This window comes from Crotalus tigris, unplaced genomic scaffold (assembly GCF_016545835.1).
Source record: "Crotalus tigris isolate CLP2741 ecotype Arizona unplaced genomic scaffold, ASM1654583v1 scf7180000017899.1852299, whole genome shotgun sequence".
In the NCBI taxonomy this organism is placed as follows: Eukaryota; Metazoa; Chordata; class Lepidosauria; order Squamata; family Viperidae; genus Crotalus; species Crotalus tigris.
The window spans coordinates 1,323,752-1,346,773 of NW_024096711.1; the positions used below are offsets into that span (position 1 = coordinate 1,323,752).

Below are 23,022 nucleotides of genomic sequence, written 5' to 3' on the forward strand. Positions count from 1 at the left end.
CACTAATTCAGTGTTTCCCAAACTTGACAATTTTAAGGCATGTGGACTTCAACTCCCAGAATTCCACAGCCAGCAACGCAGCAACGCTGGCTGTGGAATTCTGGGAGTTGAAGTCCTCATGCCTTAAAATTGTCAAGTTTGGGAAACACTGCACTAATTGAAAGTTTACAATCCCTAGAATGAATTATTAGCTGCCTCATTCATTAAGCGTGTACGTCCAGAAGCTGAGCTTCCACATTACAGAAGACATAACGTGGCTAGTTTCTTTGGCTATGTTGATCCGATAAAGTGAGCTGCGCTTCACAAATCTTTTAATAAAATTCATTAGTCGGAAAAGATGTTGAACCCAGTCACCATAATTTGTAAAATGGTGATTTGTAATAATAGTTTATAAATATGAAAGTGGTTTCTCACAGCCACCTTTAGAGTGCTGGAAGAGGCTTTAATATGTTTTTTTTAATTCCTTTTTTGTTGTTTTATTTAAACTACAACCCTGGAATTTTTTTCCAAGTATGTTTCACTGATTTCAATAGCCTTTCCACCCAGTAGGCATGTATAAAACATAAACCGAGCTAAAATTCAATGGGAACGCTAAATGACATTCCTATTCCATAGAGCCCATCGTTTTGCTTAACGATGAAGAAAGAGCGGGGAGCTCATGCTACTCCGTAATACCAGTAACACCTCCTCCTTAGGCCGCTTGAGGATCGAGGCGATGGTGCGGTCAGGAATCGTCCAACCAGTCCTGAACTTACTCCTCGGCCTCTAGGCATCCATGATCTCTGCGGCTCCGGCTGCACTTCCGGGCGTGCTGGCTCCGGCGCCTCCTCCGCGCCGCTAACTCTATCGCCATGGGGACCGATTGTGGCGGCGCAAAGTAATTGTCCTGCACCGTTTGCTCTTCTTCGGGGGCTGCCCCGGCGCAGTGGCTTCACTTCCTCCGGTTTCTCGTGACTTACACAACGCGGGGCTGTATTCAATCCCCGAGAAGGGAGCGCACTCGACTCCTATGAGAGATCGCGTAGCCTCCGGTTGAAGGGGACTTGTGTAACGCGGGTAAGTCCTGCACTTAGTGAAGTCCTGTATCTTAGAAGTGGGCGTTTCCCCTTTTCACTGATAAACCGAGGAGATAGTCAGCAGCCTCTCCCCCCCCACACCCAGCCCCCGTGGTCTCCTGTCCCAGGTCTAGAAATGCGGGTTGACTTATAGGCCGTGTTTTCGATGTCAAAAACAATGCAGTATTCTGTTCCGTACCAAGTATAAACATTATGTTGGCAATAAAAAAATCAGTAATGAAGAGCCAATTTGCTGTAGCTATTAAGATACCAGCCTAGAAACCGGGAGACCCTGAGTTTTAGTCCACGCTTAGTAGGGCTACCTTAGGTCAGTCTTTGCCCAAAAATCCTGCAGGGATTAGTCCAGGCAGTGACCGGAAGTCAACAATGACTCGAAGGCACCAAAATATATATATATATTTTCTTTAATTTAGCAAGAACTCCTTTTTTGCCCTTCTTCAAGGAATAGTGCTTGATCATTTTTCGTTATTAGGATTTGACCTAAACTGTATGCATCTAGCAGCAATTAATAAGATGTGTGTCTCTATTTTTCATTGTTACTTGTTTTTCCCTTCACTTTTCCATCCCAGCAAATCTATCTGGAGGAAGCTTGCCTCTTTCCTAACATGAGTAGAAGCTGGTTCTGCTGCCTGGAATGCAGATGCTGAGATCCCAGAATCTTAGGGAAGAAAGATGCTCCAGACTAGCAATTACAGCCTGGTGCTGTCTTTGCAATTCCTCCTCTTGTCCTATGATCTCTTTGTCAACTCCTTCTCAGAATTGCTTCGCATGGCTCCTGTCATCCAGCTTGTGCTTTTCATGTGAGTAGTAAAGACTTGTATATGCTTCTTAGTATGTTTTCTTTTCTTTACTTGGTTTTGTCATAACAGGAAAAAAGTGAAAGCAATGCCTGAGAGTTCTGTAGTTTTTAAAACTGTTTTCAAGACCAAAGTGGACCATGAAGGGAACTGTAGATATTTTTATAAGATTCTCTATGAGATATTCATAGAGAAATGTTTCAGTCTGTACCAGACTTTTTAATTAATCATATTTATATGGCCACCCATCTCACAAATGTGACTCTAGATCAGTGGTTCTCAACCTGTGGGTCGGGACCCCATTTGGGGTCGAACGACCATTTCACGGGGGTCGCCAAACAACGCAGTCCGCCATTTTTTCCCCTTTTCCTTAGCTGTGCTACTTCCTTTTATTCTATTGGCTTTTGAAAGCCAATAGAATAGATTCTCTTGAATAGAGTCTAATTCTATTGGCTTTCAAAAGCCAATAGGAATTGTCCAGGCTGTCTCTGCCCTGCTGAGCCTGCCAAAAGTCCCATTCTGCAAACGGTGCTGCACCAGTTGAGTAGTCCTCGACTTACGACCGGTTGAGTGGTCCTCAACTTACGACCGGTTGGGGGTCGCGGCATTAAAAAGGTTGAGAACCACTGCTCTAGATGGTTTACAATATTTTTTTTAAAAAAGCCATAAAAGCAAGCCGTTTGATCCCATATGCATAGGACTGCAGTTTTAGGCTAAGAAACAAAACACTTTGGTGTAGTGGCTAAAGGCACCAGGCTGGAAAATAGGTGACTGAGTTCTAGTCCCATCTTAAGCACGCAGTCAAGTAGTGATTTGGAGCTGCTGACTTTCTGTTATCCCTAGGAAGAAGGCAAGCCAACTTTAAAACTATTGCACAGAAAACTGCAACAACTTGTCCAGTTGTTCATTTGCCAGAAATCAAGACTTAACTCAGAGTCCCTCCCACAAACCACTTATCAAAGAATAATGTCTACTGGGTATATTATAATGAATATGAATATGAATGGGGTAAACATTCATAGAATTGTATTTTTAGTTTCTGCTCTTCCTGGCTTACTTTCATTCAGGAAAACATAGAGAAAGCCAGACAATAGTTGATTGATGTGAAGTAATAAACTAAAATAAAATAAAAATATTTTTAAAATCTAACATTGAATTGTACATATTACTGGTAACCTGTGCTGTTTTGAACAATATACTAAAACATTTCTATGTATATGATGTATTATTCAGATCATTGTGCTTAGGGAATAGCAGAGAAAAATGGAACTGATGGCAAACAGGGAGCTCAATGTGACTCTTATTTCCATGACAGTCTTTTAAACAAGAGCTTTGGGATCTCCTTTTCTTGTTATTAATGAAACAGTAATATCCCAGTGGAAAGATAGGCAAAAAAGATTTCAGCATCCCTGTTGCTGTGTTCTCTGCTTGTAAAAAGCAAGCCCATTTTTGTAGGATGTATGGGGCTATGTCAATCTCTGCTTCATTAAAAAAAAAAGGTCTTTTTTCTTACAGCATTCAAGATATTACCATCCTCTTCAATGTCATCGTCATCTTCCTCATGTTCTTCAACACCTTTGTTTTTCAAGCCGGCCTGGTTAATCTCCTGTTTCACAAATTTAAAGGAACTATTATCCTGTCAGCAGCATACCTTGCTTTGAGTATATCTTTTCACATATGGGTCATGGTAAGAAACAACTATGTTTGGCTCTTAAAGAGATTTATCTTGAATATTGAAATTAGATAAAATTTATACTGAAATCCATTGTGCTTAAGTAGATAAAATTTATACTGAAATCCATTGTGCTTAAGTAGTTTCTTTTCCCGTCATTGAATTCAATACACATCTGTTCAATATGTATCTGTTCAATACACATTACATTAAACCTATAATAATAATTTTCTTGGAGGAGTGCTGGCAAGAATGAGGGTGGGTAGAAGAATGTGATTTTCCATGTGAGCCTGTTAAAGGTAATATATGTTTTCCATTTGTGACTAACTTAGAAAATTTAAAAGGAAAAACAATTGGATACTATAAAAAGGAGTGCAATGGATAAAAATATGTAATACCTGAAATCTTTTGCAAAATACTGCTTGTAGATTTCCATGTCTATCTCTACAGTAGTATGATCTCCCTCAAACAAGCAGAGAACTTATTTCATCCCAGTTACTTCTGTACATAATCCATGCATGCATAATTTGTAGAACAGAAACTAATTGTAAGTTGGATTTGAGAATTTTCAAGTCTAAAAAATTAATTATATGATTTTATTACTATGTTAGATTATCCTTTCCTTTGTGGATCAGCAGAGACCAAGTGTGTACTAGTCATGTTATTGTTTTTGTTGTACAGTAAGCGTTAGGTTAGTATCCTCTCTCCAGTTGATCGATGACATAAGCTCTGATGTGGCATGTGTGACTAAGATGTAAGTTAAGATGCAAGTAGTTAAGTTTACATAATCCAGGAATTTTCCTTGTATTTTTTAAAAATGTAAAGTCTTAAGTTAGAAGAGACTTTACTGGTTTTTTTACACCATATACTTGGTTTCCTGAATTAATCCAGGTGGCTAGGTTTTTAAAACACACTGAACTTTAAACTAACCGCTCTATGTTTGCATGACACCATGTGCATTTTAGAGAAAAATGGACAAATTCTACCATTTTATTACTATTGATCATGTTGACATGTTTAGCTAGATCCAAGAGGACTTTCAACTGATCCTGCATAGCAAATTCTTATCTAATATACTTTTTTTTTTGACAGTTCAGTCTTTCAATTTCATCTCACATAGGTTCATACACATGAATTGGTCAGGTGTTTTCTAGTAATTTCAAATAAATAGAATTTTTATTCTTGATAGGTATAATTTATAATGGGGAATGTCTCTCACTTGCCATAGGTATTTATGTTGAATATGTGCTATCTATGTCTAAGGTAATTGAATGAGAGGCCTAACAGTGGTTGCATATTTTGTCCATATAAATGCCCTATTACAGATTGTTAACGTTGCCAATATTATGTTTAGTAAATTGGAACCCCAAATACTCTTATTGATATACTGCATCCTCCCCTTGCAGTCATTATAAATGTTGATTTTTCTACTCAGTATTGTTGGACATAAAACTTATATAACAAATACAATATTCTAATTAAAAAAATTAAAGGTCCTGCACTCCTAAAGATAGTCTATATTTATTTGGGATATCAGAGAGGAAGAATGTACGCTGCTATTTTTGTTTTGTGGCTCTCTAATGACCCTTATTAAGATGTAACAATCTTAATAACAATGTAACCATTCTTTTTAATTTTTATTCCCTTTATTATAGTTGATGCATGAATTTTAATCAGTAAAATCTCCAATGTTAAAACAAACAACAGTGGCGACAACGGGCATCCCTGTCTTGTACCTTTTTCAATTTTAAATGTCTCTGTTAATCCCCCATTAATTATGATTTGTGCCAATTGTTGTTGATATATAGCCCTAAGAGAATATAAAAATTTATCCCCAAAATTCATTTTATCAACAACTTTCAATAAAAATTGCCAGTTCAACTGATCAAAAGCTTTTTCAGCATCCAAAAATATCAATGCCGCAGGGACTTGATTGTTCTTATCCAAATACTCAATTAAGTTAACAATTTGTCTTACATTATATTTCATATATCTTCCAGTTATAAATCCAGACTGATCACTATGAATCATTTGCTTCAAAACTTGCATTAATCTATTTGCCAATATTTTTGAAAAAATCTTATAATCTGTATTCAAAAGCGATATAGGTCTATAATTCTTAGGCTGGGTAAGGTCTTGATCCTCCTTTGGAATCAGCGATATAAAAGCCCTTCTCCAAGACGGAGGCACTTCTCCTCCAATCTGGATACTATTAAAAAGTTCCTTTAATGGTTCTATCATCTCTTCAGATAATATTTTATAGTAAATTGCTGATAATCCATCTGTACCAGGAGCCTTACCCACTTTTAACTGTTTAATTGCCAAAATAATTTCCTCAGAAGTAATTAAACAATTCATCTCCTTTCGTTGTTGATTTGAAAGTCTAGGAAAATGTGCTGCCTATAGATACTTATCTATATCTAAAACTTGTATATTTTCACTAGCATATAATTTTGTATAAAAATCTAAAAAACTCTTTTTAATCAACTTTTGTTGGTATACCTCTTTACCTTTATATTCTATTTTCTCTATAATACATGATTTCTGTTTCTTCCGTAATTGATAAGCCAACCACCTACCAGGCTTGTTTACATTACAAAACGTGTTATGTTTCCCATAACGCAAATTAGTTGCAATGTGATCATCCATTAACATATTATATTGCTCTTTCAACATATTTGTAGAAACCTTTAATCTATTATCCGATGGATTCAAAATAAAGGCCTTCTCCTTCAATTTAATCTCTTCTTCCAACTCTTTACGTTTTTGCATCTGCTTATGCCTATGTCCATTATTCATATGAGTCAAAACCCCTCTCATATAAGCTTTACTAGCATCCCAAACCATTGCCATCGAAGTACCTTTATGCATATTCAAAACAAAAAATTCCTTCAAATGTTCTCTACATTTCTGCGAAAGCCTCTCATATCTAAATAAATTTTCATTCAGTCTCCAAGATCTTCTATTCCCATCTTCAGCAAATAACTCCAACCATACAGGACTATGATCCGACAATGTTCTAGGAAAGATCTTAGCATTCTTGACCCTGGAGAAAAAATCAGTAGTAATTTTAAAAAAAATCAGTTCTGGAGAATGATTGATGCCTATCTGAAAAAAAGGTAAAATCTCTGTCCTCCATATTCTGTTCTTGCCAAATGTCTCTAAATTCCAAATTCTCTTTCAGATCAAAAAAAGCCTTAGGTAATTTAGAATGATTGGAAGTTTTGAAAGATCCCTTCTTGTCCTTACTTGAATCCAAAACACCATTCCAATCACCCATCATAATAACAGATTTATAATCCAATTGAATTAGTTTATGATGTAACAACTTATAAAACTGTTTTTGTTGTTGATTAGGAGCATATAATCCAATAATAAGAAATTTCTTGCTTTGTAGCACTAAATCAATAATAACATATCTTCCTTGTATATCAGATTCAATTAATCTAGCTGATAGATCTCTTCTTACATAAATAACTACTCCCCCCTTTTTATCTGGGGCAGAAGCTATAAAATGTGATCCCAACTGAGAATTAATCAAGTGCTTTTGATCTTTCGCAGCAATATGAGTCTCCTGCAAGCAAACAATGTCATTCTTATGTTGTTTCAAGTAGTGAAATACTTTCTTTCTTTTCTGTGGTGAATTCAAGCCATTAACATTCCATGTCAGAAACTTTGCCATTCTTAGTGGCCTAGAGCCTCTGGAACACTGCTTGAAGATCAGCCGTTGATCTCTTCTGTCATGTCCCTTCCACAGGCTCTGTAGTAATCGGACCTTGTATTATTGATCCAGAATTAGCCATCTGCTTCTGCTCCTTTTCTTTACGTCTATACGCAGCACGAGTCATCCTGTGTTCTTTTAAATCATCCTTTACCTCCAAGCTCTGTTCAATAGGTTCAGCCTGTGGTAAATCTCCTACAACCAATGACATTACGCCTTCAACTGCCTGTTTATCTTCCAGCCTTCATTTACCCTTACAGAAACCTGTGGACATATTTGGTGTAGCGGCTAATGTGCTGACCTAAAAAGCAAGAGATTGCACGTTTCTAGGCGTGCCTTAGGCATGAAAGCCAGCTCGCTTTGGGCCAGTCGTTCCCTCAGCCCAATCCACCTCACAGGGTTGTCATTATGGGGGACTTCTGGGGGAGGTATGGTGAACTTAAGACATCTTTGCAAAAGTGGAGCTGAGATCTGTGGCTGTCAAGGAACCAATGAATAGATCAATCCCTTTGAGTCTCTCCATATAAGGAGTGCATGGAAGATCTCCACATATGCTCCAAATAACTGTTCCTCATGAAGAGATCACAGGATAGTGGTTTTCCATGAACATTGAAAGAAGAAGGGATGAGCCACCTAGCTTGCAACTGCAATTCAACCTTTTAAAGCAGGGCTTTTCAACCAGTGGTAACGGGTACCATCTGTGGTACATTGGCACCTGGCAGGTGGTACGTGACCATCCTAGAAAAGTGGTAGTGGGGGAGGGGAATGAGCTGAACCGGTGGCAGCACCGCACAAGCCTGAGCGAGAGATGGCTGGAGCTGCAGGGCTGTCAGGGCTCAGTGGAAGCGCCAGGATCAGTGCCGCTTTCCAGCTGATTGGCACTTCTTCGGGACTGTCAGGACTCAGTAGAAGCGCCATGATCAGCGCCAGGATCCAGCTGCAGCTCAGCGCTGATCCTGGTGCTTCTGCTAAGCCCTGAAGAAGCACCAATCAGCTGGAAAGCAGCACTGATCCTGGTACTTCTGCTGAGCCCAGAAGAAGCACCGATCAGCTGGAATGTTGCAGCATCTCCCGGGTCTTGTGATTTACATTCAGATGCTTGGCAGCTGATTCATATTTATGATGATCACAGTGTCTCAGGGTCATGTGAAGTGACCAAAACCTGCTGCAACCACCCAGCAGACAGGGGGAATAAAAACCAAACACCCCCCACCCCACTCCTGCTACCAATCCTCCACAGAAATGCTCACAACAATGAAAACCTCAGACAGGAGGAAGAGCGCGGCCGGGCAGGCAGGCAGGTGTCTTGCTCGGCTGTGGCTTGGGGGGCACTTTTTTCAGTGCTATTGTAACTTCAAACAGTCACTAAGCGAACTGTTGTAAGTTGAGGACTACCTGTACTTTATCACTTTTTTCCTTTTGGGGGGGGGTGTCATCACGTTTTTGACACCTTGCTAGGCGACTGGTGGTACTTGGATATTGCCATATCCTAAAAGTGGTACAATGGGTGAAAAGGTTGAAAAGCCCTGTTTTAAAGGACACTAAATTCACAAGTCTCACTTTCTAATCTCTTTTGGAAATTACCTATTAATTATCTTAAAGCTATTAAAGACCTTTGGAATAACAAGTGTGAAAAGACATTGGGTGAAGTTATCTTCAACTCTGAACCAAAGAAAAATTAATTAAAACATTAAGAAATTAAAGAATTTGAAATAAATAGCAAAAAACTAAAGATTTTGAGCTAACAAAATTATAAATGGATTAAGGGTCCAGATAAATTTTGAATACTGATTTTTGCGATAAGATTTTGGAATTAACTATACCAAGTAAACAACGAGTCATGGGAAACAGATTTATTTTGATTATCCTGGTAATTGCAAGTCATAACAAAAGATAAGTGATGATTTTGGAAACTGGACTTAGAGGGGACTAAAGATTTCAAGTACAAGAAAAAAAATATAAAACCTGTAAATACTCAGACTTACAGAATAATAAAAAACATTATAAGATTGGAAACGTTAAAGGAGATCTTTAAATAATGGATCCTGAAGTTAGTAAGTACAATACTCTAGATAGACTATGTCTAAAACAGTGGTTCTCAACCTGTGGGTCGGGACCCCATTTGGGGTCGAACGACCATTTCACGGGGGTCGCCACACAACGCAGTCCGCCATTTTTCCCCCCTTTTCCTTAGCTGTGCTACTCCCTTTTATTCTATTGGCTTTTGAAAGCCAATAGAATAGACTCTCTTGAATAGAGTCTAATTCTATTGGCTTTCAAAAGCCAATAGGAATTGTCCAGGCTGTCTCTGCCCTGCTGAGTCCGTCAAAAGTCCCATTCTGCAAACGATGTGCACCAGTTGAGTAGTCCTCGACTTACGACTGGTTGGGGGTCGCGGCATTAAAAAGATTGAGAACCACTGGTCTAAAAGATGTTAATGCAGCAATGACAGATGTGGAACAAATTTTATTTGACAAGTCAGAGAAAGTACCAAAAGTGGAACTACAAATGACAGGCCAAGAGAATTATTTGCAAAAGGACACTTCATTGGATATACAAAAGAAACTGGCTGAAGTTTTTAAAACTAAAAGGAAATATAAATAATAAACCAAAAAATGATCTGTAAAATATTTTCTTATTGGATCTATAAAGAAGGCTATTAGAAAACTGTGATATGATGAAGAATTGAAATCAAATCCCTCAACAATATTTGACTGGAGAAAACATTAAAACTATTAGAAGTAAAAAAGAAGGGATATAATTTATTTGATCAAATGTATAATAAAACCTTTTTTTTTTTCAAAGTCCTGGCAATCCTTTATGGGCTTTTGCTGACTCCAGGATTGAAAAAGTTGATGTTTTATGGATTTGCTTATAGATAATGAATAGAATATATGATGAAGAGATATCTCATAAGGAGTGAAAAGTTACTAAATTTGTTTATACTTGCTTGATGTAGGTTAGAAATCACTTCTTTATATATTTATTTCTTTACTATTTGTTTTCTTTTTTCCTGCTGTTTTTATATTTTCTCTTCTTGTTCTCTAAGTTTAGTTTATTATTGTAATCAAAATTCTTAATAAAAAAGTCAAGGGAAAATAGACCGGAATACAGCAACATTTACTTTCTTGAGTTACATATATTTATAAGGTGGGATAAAATAATAATAATAACTGCACAAGTAACCTATGAGATGACTTTAATACATAAATACTTAACAGCAATTGTACTTTTTCTGTAACTATTATTGAAATTGTTAAAGGGTACAGCCAATCTCATCAGGACATTATTTTACATTATAATCAATCACACACCGATTGTAAGAAGAGAATATGTAGATAGCCTCCAAATATGTCTAGTTTTTAATTAATTAGTGAACATCTTATCAGGTATCAGAGTCCAAGTCTGTCTCTTGGCATCTCCTATTTTCAGCATCTGTTCTTTAATTGATTTTTATGCTTTTTTCTATATTTGAAACTAACACTTTTCAGGCAGTTTGATAAAGCTGTCAGCTTGGAGAATGGTCTAGGTTCAGTTGCTTAGACTGTTTTGGCCAAAACCTTGCTTAGTCAGGATTTTAAGAGGATTTCCTGGGACTTATTGTTGGTAGCTAGAACAAGTCTGACGTGCTCTATAAATCTGATGATCCGATTAACCTTTCTATGTTCTCCAGCACTGACACTTTCCATGTGGTGTCTGACTGCTTAATCAGTAAAACAGATTTGAAGGAGGAAGGTGTGGTTTTAGTGATCATATTTTACTTTGATTATAACCAAAGTGGAAACATGAGTTCTAGGGCTTCTCAGAGGAATGAGCAATACAGGTGCACAATTTTCCAATTGATTCAGGTATTTATGAATTAAAGAGAAAATTCTGTAATATACTTTACTTTTTGGCTTACCATTTTATATTTGAATATATCCTAATTGGAAAAGTGAAGGCTTTTGATTGTACTTTACAGAAGTTCTAGAACAGCGGTTCTCAACCTATGGGTCGCGACCCCATTTGGGGTCGATCGACCATTTTTCGGGGGTCGCCAAAGAAGGCGATCCGCCATTTTCTCCCCTCAGGGGGCGCTGCCACGCATGCGTGCCGCGCATGGGGGTGGCGCCACGCATGCGCGCCGTGCATGGGGGTGGCGCCGCCATGGGGGTGGCGCCGCGCATGGGGGGCGGCACCCCCATGCGCGCGGTGCCGCGCATGCGCAGAACGTTTGTGTGACGGGGGTCGCCGTCACACAAATGTTGAGAACCACTGTTCTAGAAAAAAAATTGAGATAGAGCAAGAAAATAATTTATGTATTTGTTGCAAATATTCCTAGTCTTTTCTCTAGGAACTCAGAGCCTTTTGTGTTTTATCAGAAATGTTCCATTTATAGATTAAGACTGAGATTTCTCCAAAGTCATGGATGGATGGGATTTAAACTGCTGTCACTATAACACAGCAATATGTACATCAATCATTAGGCTGTTGCATTCTTGCTTCCTACAGAGCCTCTCCAGTTCTCTTTAAAAATCTTGAATGTTGTTTGCGGCCTCTTAAATTGGTTTATATTCAGAGCTGTTGTAACTTCCATGTTGAGATAATATCTTTACAAGAATTCATTTTCCTACTCCCAATGGATCAGTTGCTACACACCTCTTTTGGCATCCCATTTTCTTGCTTTTTTTAAAAGTGGCTTTTTAAAGATTAAGGATTAACTTGGCCATAAACTGTACAGGTATCTACATTCCTGGTCTTCCAGAGGGACAGGGGAAACTATTCTGCCAGGTATTACTATCTCCAAGCAATCCAGTTTCTTGAGATAGAGGCAGCTGAAAGAGAAGATTTCCCTTGGAGAGAAATCTGTGGAATCTATCCTTCAAAGTGCACTTGACAAAATCAGTGGAACATTAGTGTAACAATATCAAAGTTAGCTATTTCAATCCATATTGTCATTTGGATATGTGCATCAATTTGAGACAAGGGATCTTATCCTCAAAAATAGATTGCAGTGAGAAAGAATGATAGAGATGTAAAAACCTAAGACAGAGGGTGTCAATCTAGGACTTGAAGCTGTCTGTCAGCCCAAATTAAATAGTCCATCATAATAAATTAAGGGGAAAAATCTTCCTTATCCCATTCTCATTCACTCCTGTATTACAATCTAAAAAATTCTTCTTTTATGAAACCTGAATGCTTGGAGTGAGCTATAGTTGGGCAAACTGATATTAAATGAATATTAAGTTTTAGCTATAGATTTTCCAAGATTTGAAAAAAAAATTATTAGAACCATCTGCCAGTTAGTTAACTAATGTCCAGCTGGGAAGGTGGTATTAGGAATCAATATTAAAAGGTAAATAAAATTGCTGGGTAAAATCAAATTAAATCCTAGTTGCATGTTTATATATAGATGCTACTTTTACTGGGACTTATTATGGGTATGTTTGTTTTGGAAACTCATCATTCTGTCTTTGGCCAAACAGTAGAAATTTGAACAATTAGCATGAGAAGTGTTTGAACACAAAACAATACATTGGGGATTAGGTACGCATTAAACGATATTGCATATTTGCATTTGTAGAATGTTTAATTATTTGATGGTAAACTCTACTGACATCTCAAGAGAAAAACTTGATCCTACTTTCCACTTATAGAAATATTGGATAGAAGATATTTTATGCTTTTTATGCTTTTCTCTTTTAAATAGAACCACCGCTGGGAAAATTCAAACATCTTTATATGGACTAATGGGATGCAGATTCTGTTTGTTTTCCAGAGATTAGGTAAGAATTAAGTTATATCAATTTTCCTTTGTGTCATGACTTCTGAACTTTTAAATGAAGATGGCGTAGTCAGCATTTTTCCTATGTAAATAGATGGGACAGCATATGAGAAATGTAGGAATTGTGTCAGATATCAGACATTAGATATGTATAGTCACCAGCCAATGATTCTTTGAATTTTCAGGCAAGCCTTTCCAAGCCCTCTATGAAGTTGCTGGAGTTTGCATGCAAACCATATGCCCTTTCACAAATTTGTTAGTAAATACTTTAGAGCGGTTTTGGAATATTCCTCCAAACTAGAAATCCCCTCCGGAACAATGGTGACATTTTCCTTGACTGGAAATTGGAGAGCCAGTTTGACACAGTATTTAAAAGCACTGAAGTAAAATACTGGGAGACTGTGAGTTCTAGTCCTGATTTAGGTATAAAGCCATCTGGGTAAGTCTGAACCAGTCATTCTCCCTCAGCCCTAGGAAGAACATAGTGGCAAATCACTTCTGAAAAATGATTTCCAGAAAATTACATGAACTTTTCCATAGAGTTATCAGGGATTAAGAATGACTTCAAGATACACAAAAAAGGGAAGGGGGGACTCGAGAACTTCAATAACACAATTTTTTTTATTGCAGTGGCTGTGCTATATTACTATTTCTACAAGAGAACAGCTGTTCATCTGGGGGATCCACGCTTCTATCAAGACTCTGTTTGGTTACGGAAAGAATTTGCTCATGTCCGCAGTTGAGACTACTTCTGAATTATATGGAGATGCTGGAATGTTAAAGAGACCTCAATCAGTATCCTGGGACAAGTTTTCTTCTAATTTTTTAATAGTCTGGATATTAATTTTATATGATGATTTAATCCACAACACTATTCTTCGTGGAGTCTCTATCACTACATAACTATCAGGCTTCCACTTATCCTCTCAGGTCTGCATATTGCACTTTCAGCAGCTGGTTGTAATTTTTTTGAGGAATACATGAAGTGCCAAATTGGTTTGGCTGAGAACTTTGAGGTAGCAGTCCTGCAGTTTGTTTTTGTGAATATTTTCTCAGTCTGCTTGCTGCCTCTGATAAAAAGATTCCCTTGTCTTTATTATGAGCAATGTGATTAGTTCCAAATCCTTACAGTAGGCAAAGGTATTCTCATTGACTTTTTTCTTTTGTACTTATTTTATAAGTTACAAGAAAATAAACCTGCCATTTTACAATAACAATAGTGTGATTTGGGTTTTTCTTTTTGTAGGATCTCATAGTAACAGACAGCTCATGCAAAGTTAAGCTTTGAAGTAATATTCTATGTGTATATATTTATTTTGTTGTCCTTGAATCAATCTAATTGATAATTATAATCAGAATCAGAGAAAGAAGCATGCTTAACTTGGTTAACTGAATATGCAAAGCCTTGATTTATTTAGCCTTGGTTATTTGCATAATATACTAAGCCAAAAATAAAGTGTATGTTATCTGAATATTAGTTCAACGTTTTTGAGTTGGACATAATTCAGATTAAGATAGCAAATCTTCATACATATTAAAACAAAAAATCCAAGAAGCTTTATATTTTAGAATTAGAGTATTAGAATCCTATGGAGGGCTAGTACTAGGACAAGCAAAGCCCATGGGGCAGCTTGATTCAATTAACAACCATGTTAACTAACAACTCAGTGATTTACTAAACTGAAAAGTCGTAAAATGGAGCAAAAGTCACTTAACTGTCTCAGTTAGCAACAGAAATTTTGGGCTCGATTGTGGTTGTAAGTTGTAGTCTCTTCTATCTGTACTACTCTTTCTCCTCAGTCTTCTTCAGGTCAATCACTCCTAACACCTTCAATTTTTCTTCCTAAAGCTTTATTTCTAATCGCTGGATTCTGTTGTCCTCTCTCATCCGTCCCTCTGAGGCATTGGAGTGGAACAATGAAGGTTGCAGCTTTTGACACCCCACCATTATGGTGCAAATACAACATACAATCCAAGAGTGCCCACCTTCATAAAATAGAAGCAGAAAGACCCACCCACCCACAGCAGGCTTTGACAGGTGGCTGAATCTACTGTTCTAGCCCTCTCCTCCTTTCTGCCCCTTTAGGGAAAGTCCTTAGTGAGAGTTTTTCCTACTACCAACAAATGCTTAAACTGCCTTACAATAAACTGAAAGCAGCTATGCAGAGCATACTTCTACTGCTATCCTTTGTGCAGCCTCATAGACTGGAGGGTAGTAGCATTAAACTGCTCTAGGGTTGGATGTCCCATGTGCTGCACAAACCCAGGGTGGCTCCAATTGCAGACAGAAATGGGTGGAAGCAGCTCATCAAAGCCCTTCGCTGCAACTTCCGTACAGTACAGGTAGTCCTCGACTTACGTCCGCAATTGAGCCCCAAATTTCTATTGCTAAGTGAGACAGATGTTAAGTGAATTTTGTCCCATTTTATGACCTTTCTTGCCACAGTTGTTAAGTGAATCTGACTTCCCCATTGACTTTGCTTGTCAGAATTTCACAAAAGGTGATCACATGACCCCAGAACATTGCAATCTCATAAATATGAGTCAGTTGTCAAGCTCCTGAATTTTGATCACGTGGCCTTGGGGATGCTGCAATGGTCCTAAGTGCGAAAAACAGTCATAAGTCACTTTTTTCATGGCCGTTGTAACTTTGAACGGTCACTAAACGAACTGTTGCAAGTCGAGGACTACCTGTACCTACATTTAGAGAAAAACGGTGAAAAATTCAGGTGACGCAGCTCAGCTGATGAAAGGCAAGCTGCAAGTCCAGGCGCTATCCGATAAGCATTTGTGGCTCAAAGATATGCTGCGTATCGGAGAAAGCGCCTCTTTTCGTCCCCCTCAAGTTTTTGGGAAAAGGGCAATGTGGCTTGCCGCCGAGACTCGGGCTACGACTTCAGCACTCGGCCTCTGCATTGCCTCGCTCCAGGACCGACCCGAGAGTGGATGGGACTCCTTTGCAGCTCCGGCTGTTCAGCGCAGCTCCCTAGCCATTCATACAGCCGACGGCGCGAGCCAAAACCCGCGCCTTTCTCTCTCTCTCTCTATGGGAGCTGGGAATCTGCCCCTTTGACTTCCGATCGGAAGTGGGTTTTTTTTTTTTTTTTTGCGTAGTGGTGTCCATGGAGACGGAAGATGGCACCTCGGCGTAAGTGGAGGGCTCGGCGGGTGACAGGGTGCCGGTGCTGTTAGGAACGGCGAGGTCATGTGACGAACGAAGCGCGGGCGCGGGGGGGGGGCGGGAGAATGCGGTCTCTCGGCGCTTCCAGGTTCCAAGTTCGAATGCTCCGGCCTCGGGCAGGGAGCGGTGCAGTCGCAGGGGGTGGGGTGGGGGGGTCCTGCTGGGATCTGGCCCCGGGATTCCAGAGGCTGCCGTGGCAGGAGATACTGCACAGGGAAGGGAAAGGAAAGGAAGGGGAGCCTGCCGTAAAAGAGACAGCCTATCCGGCATCCCCGAAACCTGGCGGGGTGCACCTCTCCTGTTCGAGCATTAACTTTGAGATGCCCCATTTAATCCCATATTTCAAAGGAAACAGCATTCTTTTTAATCGTCTTTCGGATGTCGCAATGGGGGTGATGGAAGGCTGGATTCTGATATACCCTGCTATTCGCAGTGGAACATCGGTTTTAATCTGCGTTTCGGTTTGTAACTGTGAGCATTGTGTCTGTTAAAATAATATTGAAGTATTTGAACACGGATTTGCTCTGAGTCAAATTTGCAAAGAACAAGAATAACTGCATTTACATGGAGGGAAGCGTGTAGTGGGGTGCCCCAGGGCTCTGTTCTGGGCCTAGTGCTCTTCAACATCTTCATGAACGATTTGCACGAGGGGATAGATGGGGAACTCATCAAATTTGCACATGATACCAAGCTGGCAGGAATAGCCAACACTCCAGAAGATAGGCTTAAGATACGGGAGGATCTGGACAGACACGAACACTGGGTGCTATCTAACAAAATGAAATTCAGAGGTGAAAAAAGTAAAGTTCTACATTTAGGCAAGAAAAACCAAATGTACAGGTATAATATAGGTGGTACCTTGCTCAATAGTAGCAACTGTGAGACAGATCTCGGAGTCCTAGTGGACAATCACTTAAATATGAGCCAGCAGTGTGCTGCAGCTGCCAAAAAGGCCAACACAGTGCTAGGCTGCATTAACAGAGGGATAGAATCAAGATCATGTGAAGTATTAATACCACTTTACAATACCTTGGTAAGGCCACACTTGGAATATGCATCCACTTTTGGTCATCATGATGTAAAAAAGATGTTGAGACTCTAGAACAGTGGTGGCGAACATATGGCATGGGTGCCAGAGGTGGCACTCTGAGCCCTCTCTGTGGGCACGTGCACCGTCGCCCCAGTCCTAGGCCTTCAGCTGGATTTTATAAAACCTTTTCGCTTTAGGCCTCCACTGCTGTGTGCAAAAAAAAAAAAAAAAAGATTCAATCAATCAGTCAATTTCAACATCTCCTGGGGGAAAAAAAGATCTTGCAAAGTTGGAATTGATTGATTGAACTTTTAGTCCCACCCAGTCTGCCATTACCACTGCAGCCACGCCCACCCAATGGGCCACACATACCCAATTGGCCACACCCAGCCAATGGGCCACACACACTCGGTACCCGACGATGCATAAGTGGGTTTTGGGTTGCAGTTTGGGCATTCGGTCTCTAAAAGGTTTGCCATCACTGCTCTAGAAAGAGTACAAAGAAGAACAACAAAGATGATTAGGGGACTGGAGGCTAAAACATATAAGGAACGGTTGCTGGAATTGGGTATGTCTAATTTAACGAAGAGAAGGATGAGGGGGGACATGATAGCAGTGTTCCAATATCTCAGGGGCTGCCACAAAGAAGAGGGAGTCAAGCTATTCTCCAAAGCGCCTGAAGGCAGAATAAGAAGCAACGGATGGAAACTAATCAAGGAGAAAAGCAACCTAGAACTAAGGAGAAACTTCCTGACAGTTAGAACAATTAACCGGTGGAACAACCTGCTCCAGAAGCGGTGAATGCGCCAACACTGGAAGTTTTTAAGAAGAGACTGGACAGCCATTTGTTTGAAATGGTATAGGGTTCCTGCCTGAGCAGGGGGTTGGACTAGATGACCTCCAAGGTCCCTTCCAACATTATTATTATTATTATGGATCATCGCACAGTCAACCAGATATTCAGACTGGATTTGGCATTTTGTCTACCTATTGAGTCCTTACCCAGGACCTGGGATAGGCAGATGTGGATGTTTGATGGTATTACAGGTATCATCGCAGGATGGAAGCAGTTCCTAGTAAGGCCGCCTTTTGCAATTGACTAATAGCGAATTTGTCAATGCCAATGGTGTTCAAGTGGTGCTCCAGTTGTTTTGGGATTGCACCCAAGGAGCCTATGACTGTTGGTACTACCCTTGCTTGCTTTTGCCACAGTCTTTCTATTTCTATTTGTAGGTCTTTGTATTTTGTTATCTTCTCCAGTTCTTTCTCATCTATTCTGCTGTCTCCAGGCACTGCCACGTCCACTATCCAGAGTTTTTTGTCTTTCTTATCGACAATTGTTAAGTCTGGGGTGTTATGTTGCAGGTGCTTGTCTGTTTGAATTCTGAAGTCCCAGAGCAGTTTAATTTTATCATTTTCTATGACTTTCTCTATTTTATGATCCCACCAGTTTTTGCTTACAGGCAAATGATATTTTTTGCAGATCTTCCAATGCACCATTGTTGCTACTTTGTCATGCCATTATTATTATTTTGTGCCTTTTTCTAGCCGCATATAAATCATAGTTCCTCTAGCAACTGGTGTCACTCTACATACAGACATTCATGAAATAATCTTTAGGAATATCAATTTAAATTTATAACAGAATAGAGATTATTATCATCAGGTTTGCAGTATACAAAACTATTCTTTTCGATGTAACATTGAGTAAGTTAAATCCATTTCTTTTTGAAAAAAGATGAAAACACAGATATATATATTAATATTTTGGTTGGACCCTCAGATCGTCAACTTTCCTCTACACCTCTGGAAATTCTATTGTTCCTCAATGGCTGGTATTATGCCACATACTTCTTGCTGGAGATTTTCATATTTGTCTATAAAGGTGAGTCTAAAATATAAGAAGTTAGTGGGGGGGCACACTTAGATTTCCTCTTTGCATAAACTCCTTTGTTCTTTTTTAGTATCTGTTACTTACCTGAAAAAAGTGAATCATAGAAAAGTGTGACTTTTTATTTCCTCATTAATTCTCTAACTCAGGGGTTCTCAGCCTTGGCCACTTTAAGACTTGTGGACTTCAACTCCCAGAATTCCTCAGCCAGCTTTGCTGGCTGAGGAATTCTGGGAGTTGAAGTCCACAAGTCTTAAAGTGGCCAAGGCTGAGAACCCCTGCTCTAACTTAACCTATGATTGTAAAGAACTCTTATTTACAGAACCCTTCTTTATAGTAGAATTATTGAAACCAGTGAAAAATTAGATAGATTTTGGATACCCCTTTCCAGAAGCCATCAGAGCTTCTCATCTGGCTCCATGTCCTCCTTTGGGATAATGCTCCCTGCTGCCATCATATGTACCTTACCTGGAAGCCTCCCCCCTAATCCTAATGCACACAAAAAAACAAACCCCAAAACCAAAGAACTCAGAACCTGTGCAGCACTTCTGCTGATTAAAGCTCAAAAATCCAACAGTTCAAATGATGTTGCTATTGTATATTTTCCCGGACATATAGTTCAGATGTGTGTGACAAGCGATTTCAGGCTTTCTTTTCCGATATTCAGATATATCGTGAGTGCCAATATTTAGTAATGATGGATATCAAATTACAGAGCAGATTATTGGAAACCAGCAGATTATTTAAGAAACACTTTTTAAAAAAAGAGGTGTTAGCAAAATTCCTAGTTAAATGTGTTACCTACCTTACTTTAAGGTTCCGGAAACAGATATTCTCCCGTCTATCATTCCTGGGCTTTTCATATCCTGGAGATTTTGATAATTTAATTATTGAGGTTGGTGAGTAGAGAGAACCTCGGCTCTTTTTTTCCAGCCTTGGTCTACAGCTTCCATATATCTTGAAATTTTCCCATCTCCAGCAAAAAAAGATATATTGGTATGTCTGCCTTTAAGTCAATGTTAATTCCTGGTGAGTGCCTAGACTCCTCACAATTTTGTTAGCAGGATTTTCAGACGTCGCTTGCCATTGCCTTGTTCCAAAGCCATTCCTTACAAAGCAGGAGGTTATCTGACTGTAGTATAATGAATGCAAGCTGAGATTCACTGCCTCTGCTTTTACATTTGATCCTTATCAACATCAAACATTTCTCTCTCTCTTTTTTTTTTGGGAAAACCCATAATAGATGGAAAGGGGTACCTTGCTTTCCTTCCAATTCATGTGCCCATTTGTGTATCTTCTCAGGTCTCTTGTTGCCTTATCCATCTGCTAATCTGGCTTTGGACTTGGTTATGCTTTTTCTCTATCTTGGAATTGAAGTCACAAGAATATTTTTTGGTAAGCATCAGAGGATACATAATGATACTTAGAGGAGTAGCACATGCATTTCTCATTTAAAAACGAGCTTCTTTGGTGGCATTTAAACTTACTAGATGTTGTCCCATCCACACCTTCAGATTGTTCACCAAATTGTCAGTAATGAAACCTGACTCCCTGAGAACAACATATATGAGTTTTTGAAAAATGACCCTGGGCAGATATATAAATGCTAGCAGCATTTTATGACTGTATATTGTGCCCAGGCCTTCTTAATGTTCCTATTCAGCTCCAATGGATGTTGATAGGAATGGACATCCCTTCTTTGTGTGGTTTAGATTACATTCCATAGTTTGGAAATAATTAGGAACTATGGAACAACTTGACATATGGGAATGGAATTGTAAGCTTTGGTCAGACTGCTCCCCTTGACCTGTGATCATATGAAATCATATTCTGAGAATTTGTAAAGCTCAGAATGCCATTGTTTCATTTTAGGAGGGATTATTTCTAATAGGTCATTTTTATGTCATGAGAATATATTAAGAGTGGGATGTGCAGAGCATAGAGCTATATATGCAAAACTTCAACACTTGTGTGCCACTTTCCTCTGTTGAACAAAGTCTGAAAGAGAGTCCTGTTTGTATTCAAATGAATATAAGTTGCAATATCTGAGGCATCACTGACCCAGATGAAACAAGGGGCAGAAAAAAATTGTGAGGAGAGATTTAAATTCAAGTTAACATGCATTGAAGTGCCTTTCAGTCCTGCTGCTCAATTTTTTTCTCTGGTGGGCTCTCATATGAACATCTCAAAGGGTTTACTGGATGGTTTCTAACTTCTGCTGAATGGTCCATGTGTTTTGTGTTCCATATGTTATATCTGGCAGGCTCCAAAGGTAACCTTTGCCAGCGGAAAGTGCCACTTGCTGTCAGTCTGGCACTAACCTTTCCAGCAGCAGTGATGGCAGCCTATTATCTACTTCTGCAGACCTACGCCTTGCGTTTGGAGGCCATTTTGAATGCCATCTTGCTTTTCTTCTATGCAGTTGAGCTGTTACTGGGCATTCTAACTTTAGCCTCCTTTTCCAGGTAATTTTCTTGTAAATCTGGGATTTATTGGGAAAGCCAGTTTGGTCTAGTGGTTAAGGCACTGGGCTAGAAAGCAAGAGGATGTGAATTCAGGTTCTGCCTAGGCCAGGCATGTCAAACTGCTGGCCCTCAAGCCGGATGCGTCATGCCAAAACCATGCCCACCCCCTTGCTGGCAATGGGGAAAAAGTCACAATACATTGTGCGACATCATGTGATGTTGTGAGTTTGACATGCCTGGCCTAGGCTATGAAAGTCATCTGGATGACGTTGGGCCAGGCACTTTCTCTCTCAGCCCAACTTATGTTATTTCCTTGTTTTATTTATTTATCCTTTCAGTTTGGATTCATATTGAGAATCTCTGTGGATTGCACTATGTGAAACACTTTGTGATTAAGGGAAATTGCATGAAACCATTTCCGTGCTTAGCCCAGAATGAAGTTGGCAAGCTGGTTTCTTGGAAAAGATGAAAGAAGATATAGTTCCAGTCTTGGTTCAGGCATGCTGAGGCGCTGTCCTGAGAGTAGAGTTGCCAATCCTAGACTGGATGGCCTAAGCACGTCCTCATCATCATCCTCGTATGTCTCCTAGAGCATAACAATTGACCCACTTGGACTTGGAGGCGTTGAAGACTGATTTTTGCAAGTCTCAAGACTGTGAATCCGTGAACTTCAACCAGTGCATAGATTTTGCCTGCAAGTGCTGTACTCTTCAGATTCTTCAAATGGAAACATTCTGACACTGACTCAAGTCTTTACCATGTGTATGATGACTCTTGTTAGGCTGCCTTTGTCAATTCTATTTGTTACAGCCTGTGCCCTGCTCTTAAGAGAGATGTCCATTCCCTAGAAATCAGTATTGTCATTGTTGTGTATTGGCAATTTGTGATTGACACTTGATTTTTTTCTACAATACCCTTGACATAAATACTTATTTTTCAACTATTGTAATTATGTGATAGTTCTAAGTGATATAACCAATGAAAGATACACACACACACACACACACACACACAAACAAACAAACAAACATGCTATAGCGGCTGAGACTTTCAGTTGTGTGTTTAAGTTCAAGGAAAATTTTGATTTAACCAGGTTTATATGAAGGAACAGCCCCAACAATTTAATTTCATACCTTTCACACATGACTGGACAATTTTTTTGTTGCAGTTGTTGATGACATACTTCCCTTATTTTCAATTGGGGATGGGAGGTAACAGGGTTATAGTAATTAAAGGTAGTCCTCGACTTACAACCACAATTGAGATCAAAATATTTGTTACTAAGCGGGACAGTTGTTAAGTGAATTTTCCCCCATTTTACAGCCTTTCTTGCCACAGCTGAAGTGAATCACTGCAGTTGTTAAGTTAGTAACTTGGTTGTTAAGTGAATCTGGCTTCCGCATTGACTTTGCTTGTTAGAAGGTC

At 39.3% G+C, this 23,022-nt stretch overlaps 2 protein-coding genes across 4 annotated transcripts; both read left to right on the forward strand.

Moving 5' to 3' along the window:
- The first annotated feature begins 782 nt into the window (after positions 1–782).
- TMEM138 (transmembrane protein 138) lies at positions 783–14,244 on the forward strand. Its single transcript, XM_039344285.1, has 5 exons — positions 783–1,056; positions 1,646–1,876; positions 3,389–3,560; positions 12,956–13,031; positions 13,661–14,244. The coding sequence occupies exons 2-5, from the start codon at positions 1,749–1,751 to the stop codon at positions 13,771–13,773; spliced, it is 489 nt and encodes a 162-aa protein (XP_039200219.1). The 5' UTR covers positions 783–1,056; positions 1,646–1,748; the 3' UTR covers positions 13,774–14,244.
- A 1,887-nt stretch (positions 14,245–16,131) lies between these two features.
- On the forward strand, positions 16,132–22,546 carry TMEM216 (transmembrane protein 216). 3 transcript variants are annotated; one of them, XM_039344288.1, is made up of 5 exons: positions 16,132–16,178; positions 19,025–19,126; positions 20,435–20,527; positions 21,396–21,597; positions 21,936–22,546. In XM_039344288.1, the coding sequence occupies exons 1-5, from the start codon at positions 16,166–16,168 to the stop codon at positions 21,949–21,951; spliced, it is 426 nt and encodes a 141-aa protein (XP_039200222.1). In that variant the 5' UTR covers positions 16,132–16,165; the 3' UTR covers positions 21,952–22,546. The 3 variants fall into 3 exon arrangements, with proteins under 3 accessions (XP_039200222.1, XP_039200220.1, XP_039200221.1); XM_039344286.1 differs by lacking the exon at positions 16,132–16,178 and adding an exon at positions 16,380–16,682 and having other exon boundaries at positions 18,980–19,126; XM_039344287.1 differs by lacking the exon at positions 16,132–16,178 and adding an exon at positions 16,380–16,682 and having other exon boundaries at positions 18,980–19,126; positions 22,188–22,546.
- The last annotated feature ends 476 nt before the right edge of the window (positions 22,547–23,022 follow it).

Bases quoted from the DNA above. Each gene is read 5' to 3' on its own strand.
- TMEM138 (XM_039344285.1), top strand. From the start codon at position 1,749: ATGCTCCAGACTAGCAATTACAGCCTGGTGCTGTCTTTGCAATTCCTC. The intron at 1,877-3,388 runs GTGAGTAGTAAA...TTTTTCTTACAG, and splicing joins ATCCAGCTTGTGCTTTTCAT to CATTCAAGATATTACCATCC. The intron at 13,032-13,660 runs GTAAGAATTAAG...TTTTTATTGCAG, and splicing joins GTTTGTTTTCCAGAGATTAG to TGGCTGTGCTATATTACTAT.
- TMEM216 (XM_039344286.1), top strand. From the start codon at position 16,532: ATGCCCCATTTAATCCCATATTTCAAAGGAAACAGCATTCTTTTTAAT. The intron at 16,683-18,979 runs GTGAGCATTGTG...TTTTGAAAAAAG, and splicing joins CTGCGTTTCGGTTTGTAACT to ATGAAAACACAGATATATAT. The intron at 19,127-20,434 runs GTGAGTCTAAAA...GTATCTTCTCAG, and splicing joins TTTCATATTTGTCTATAAAG to GTCTCTTGTTGCCTTATCCA.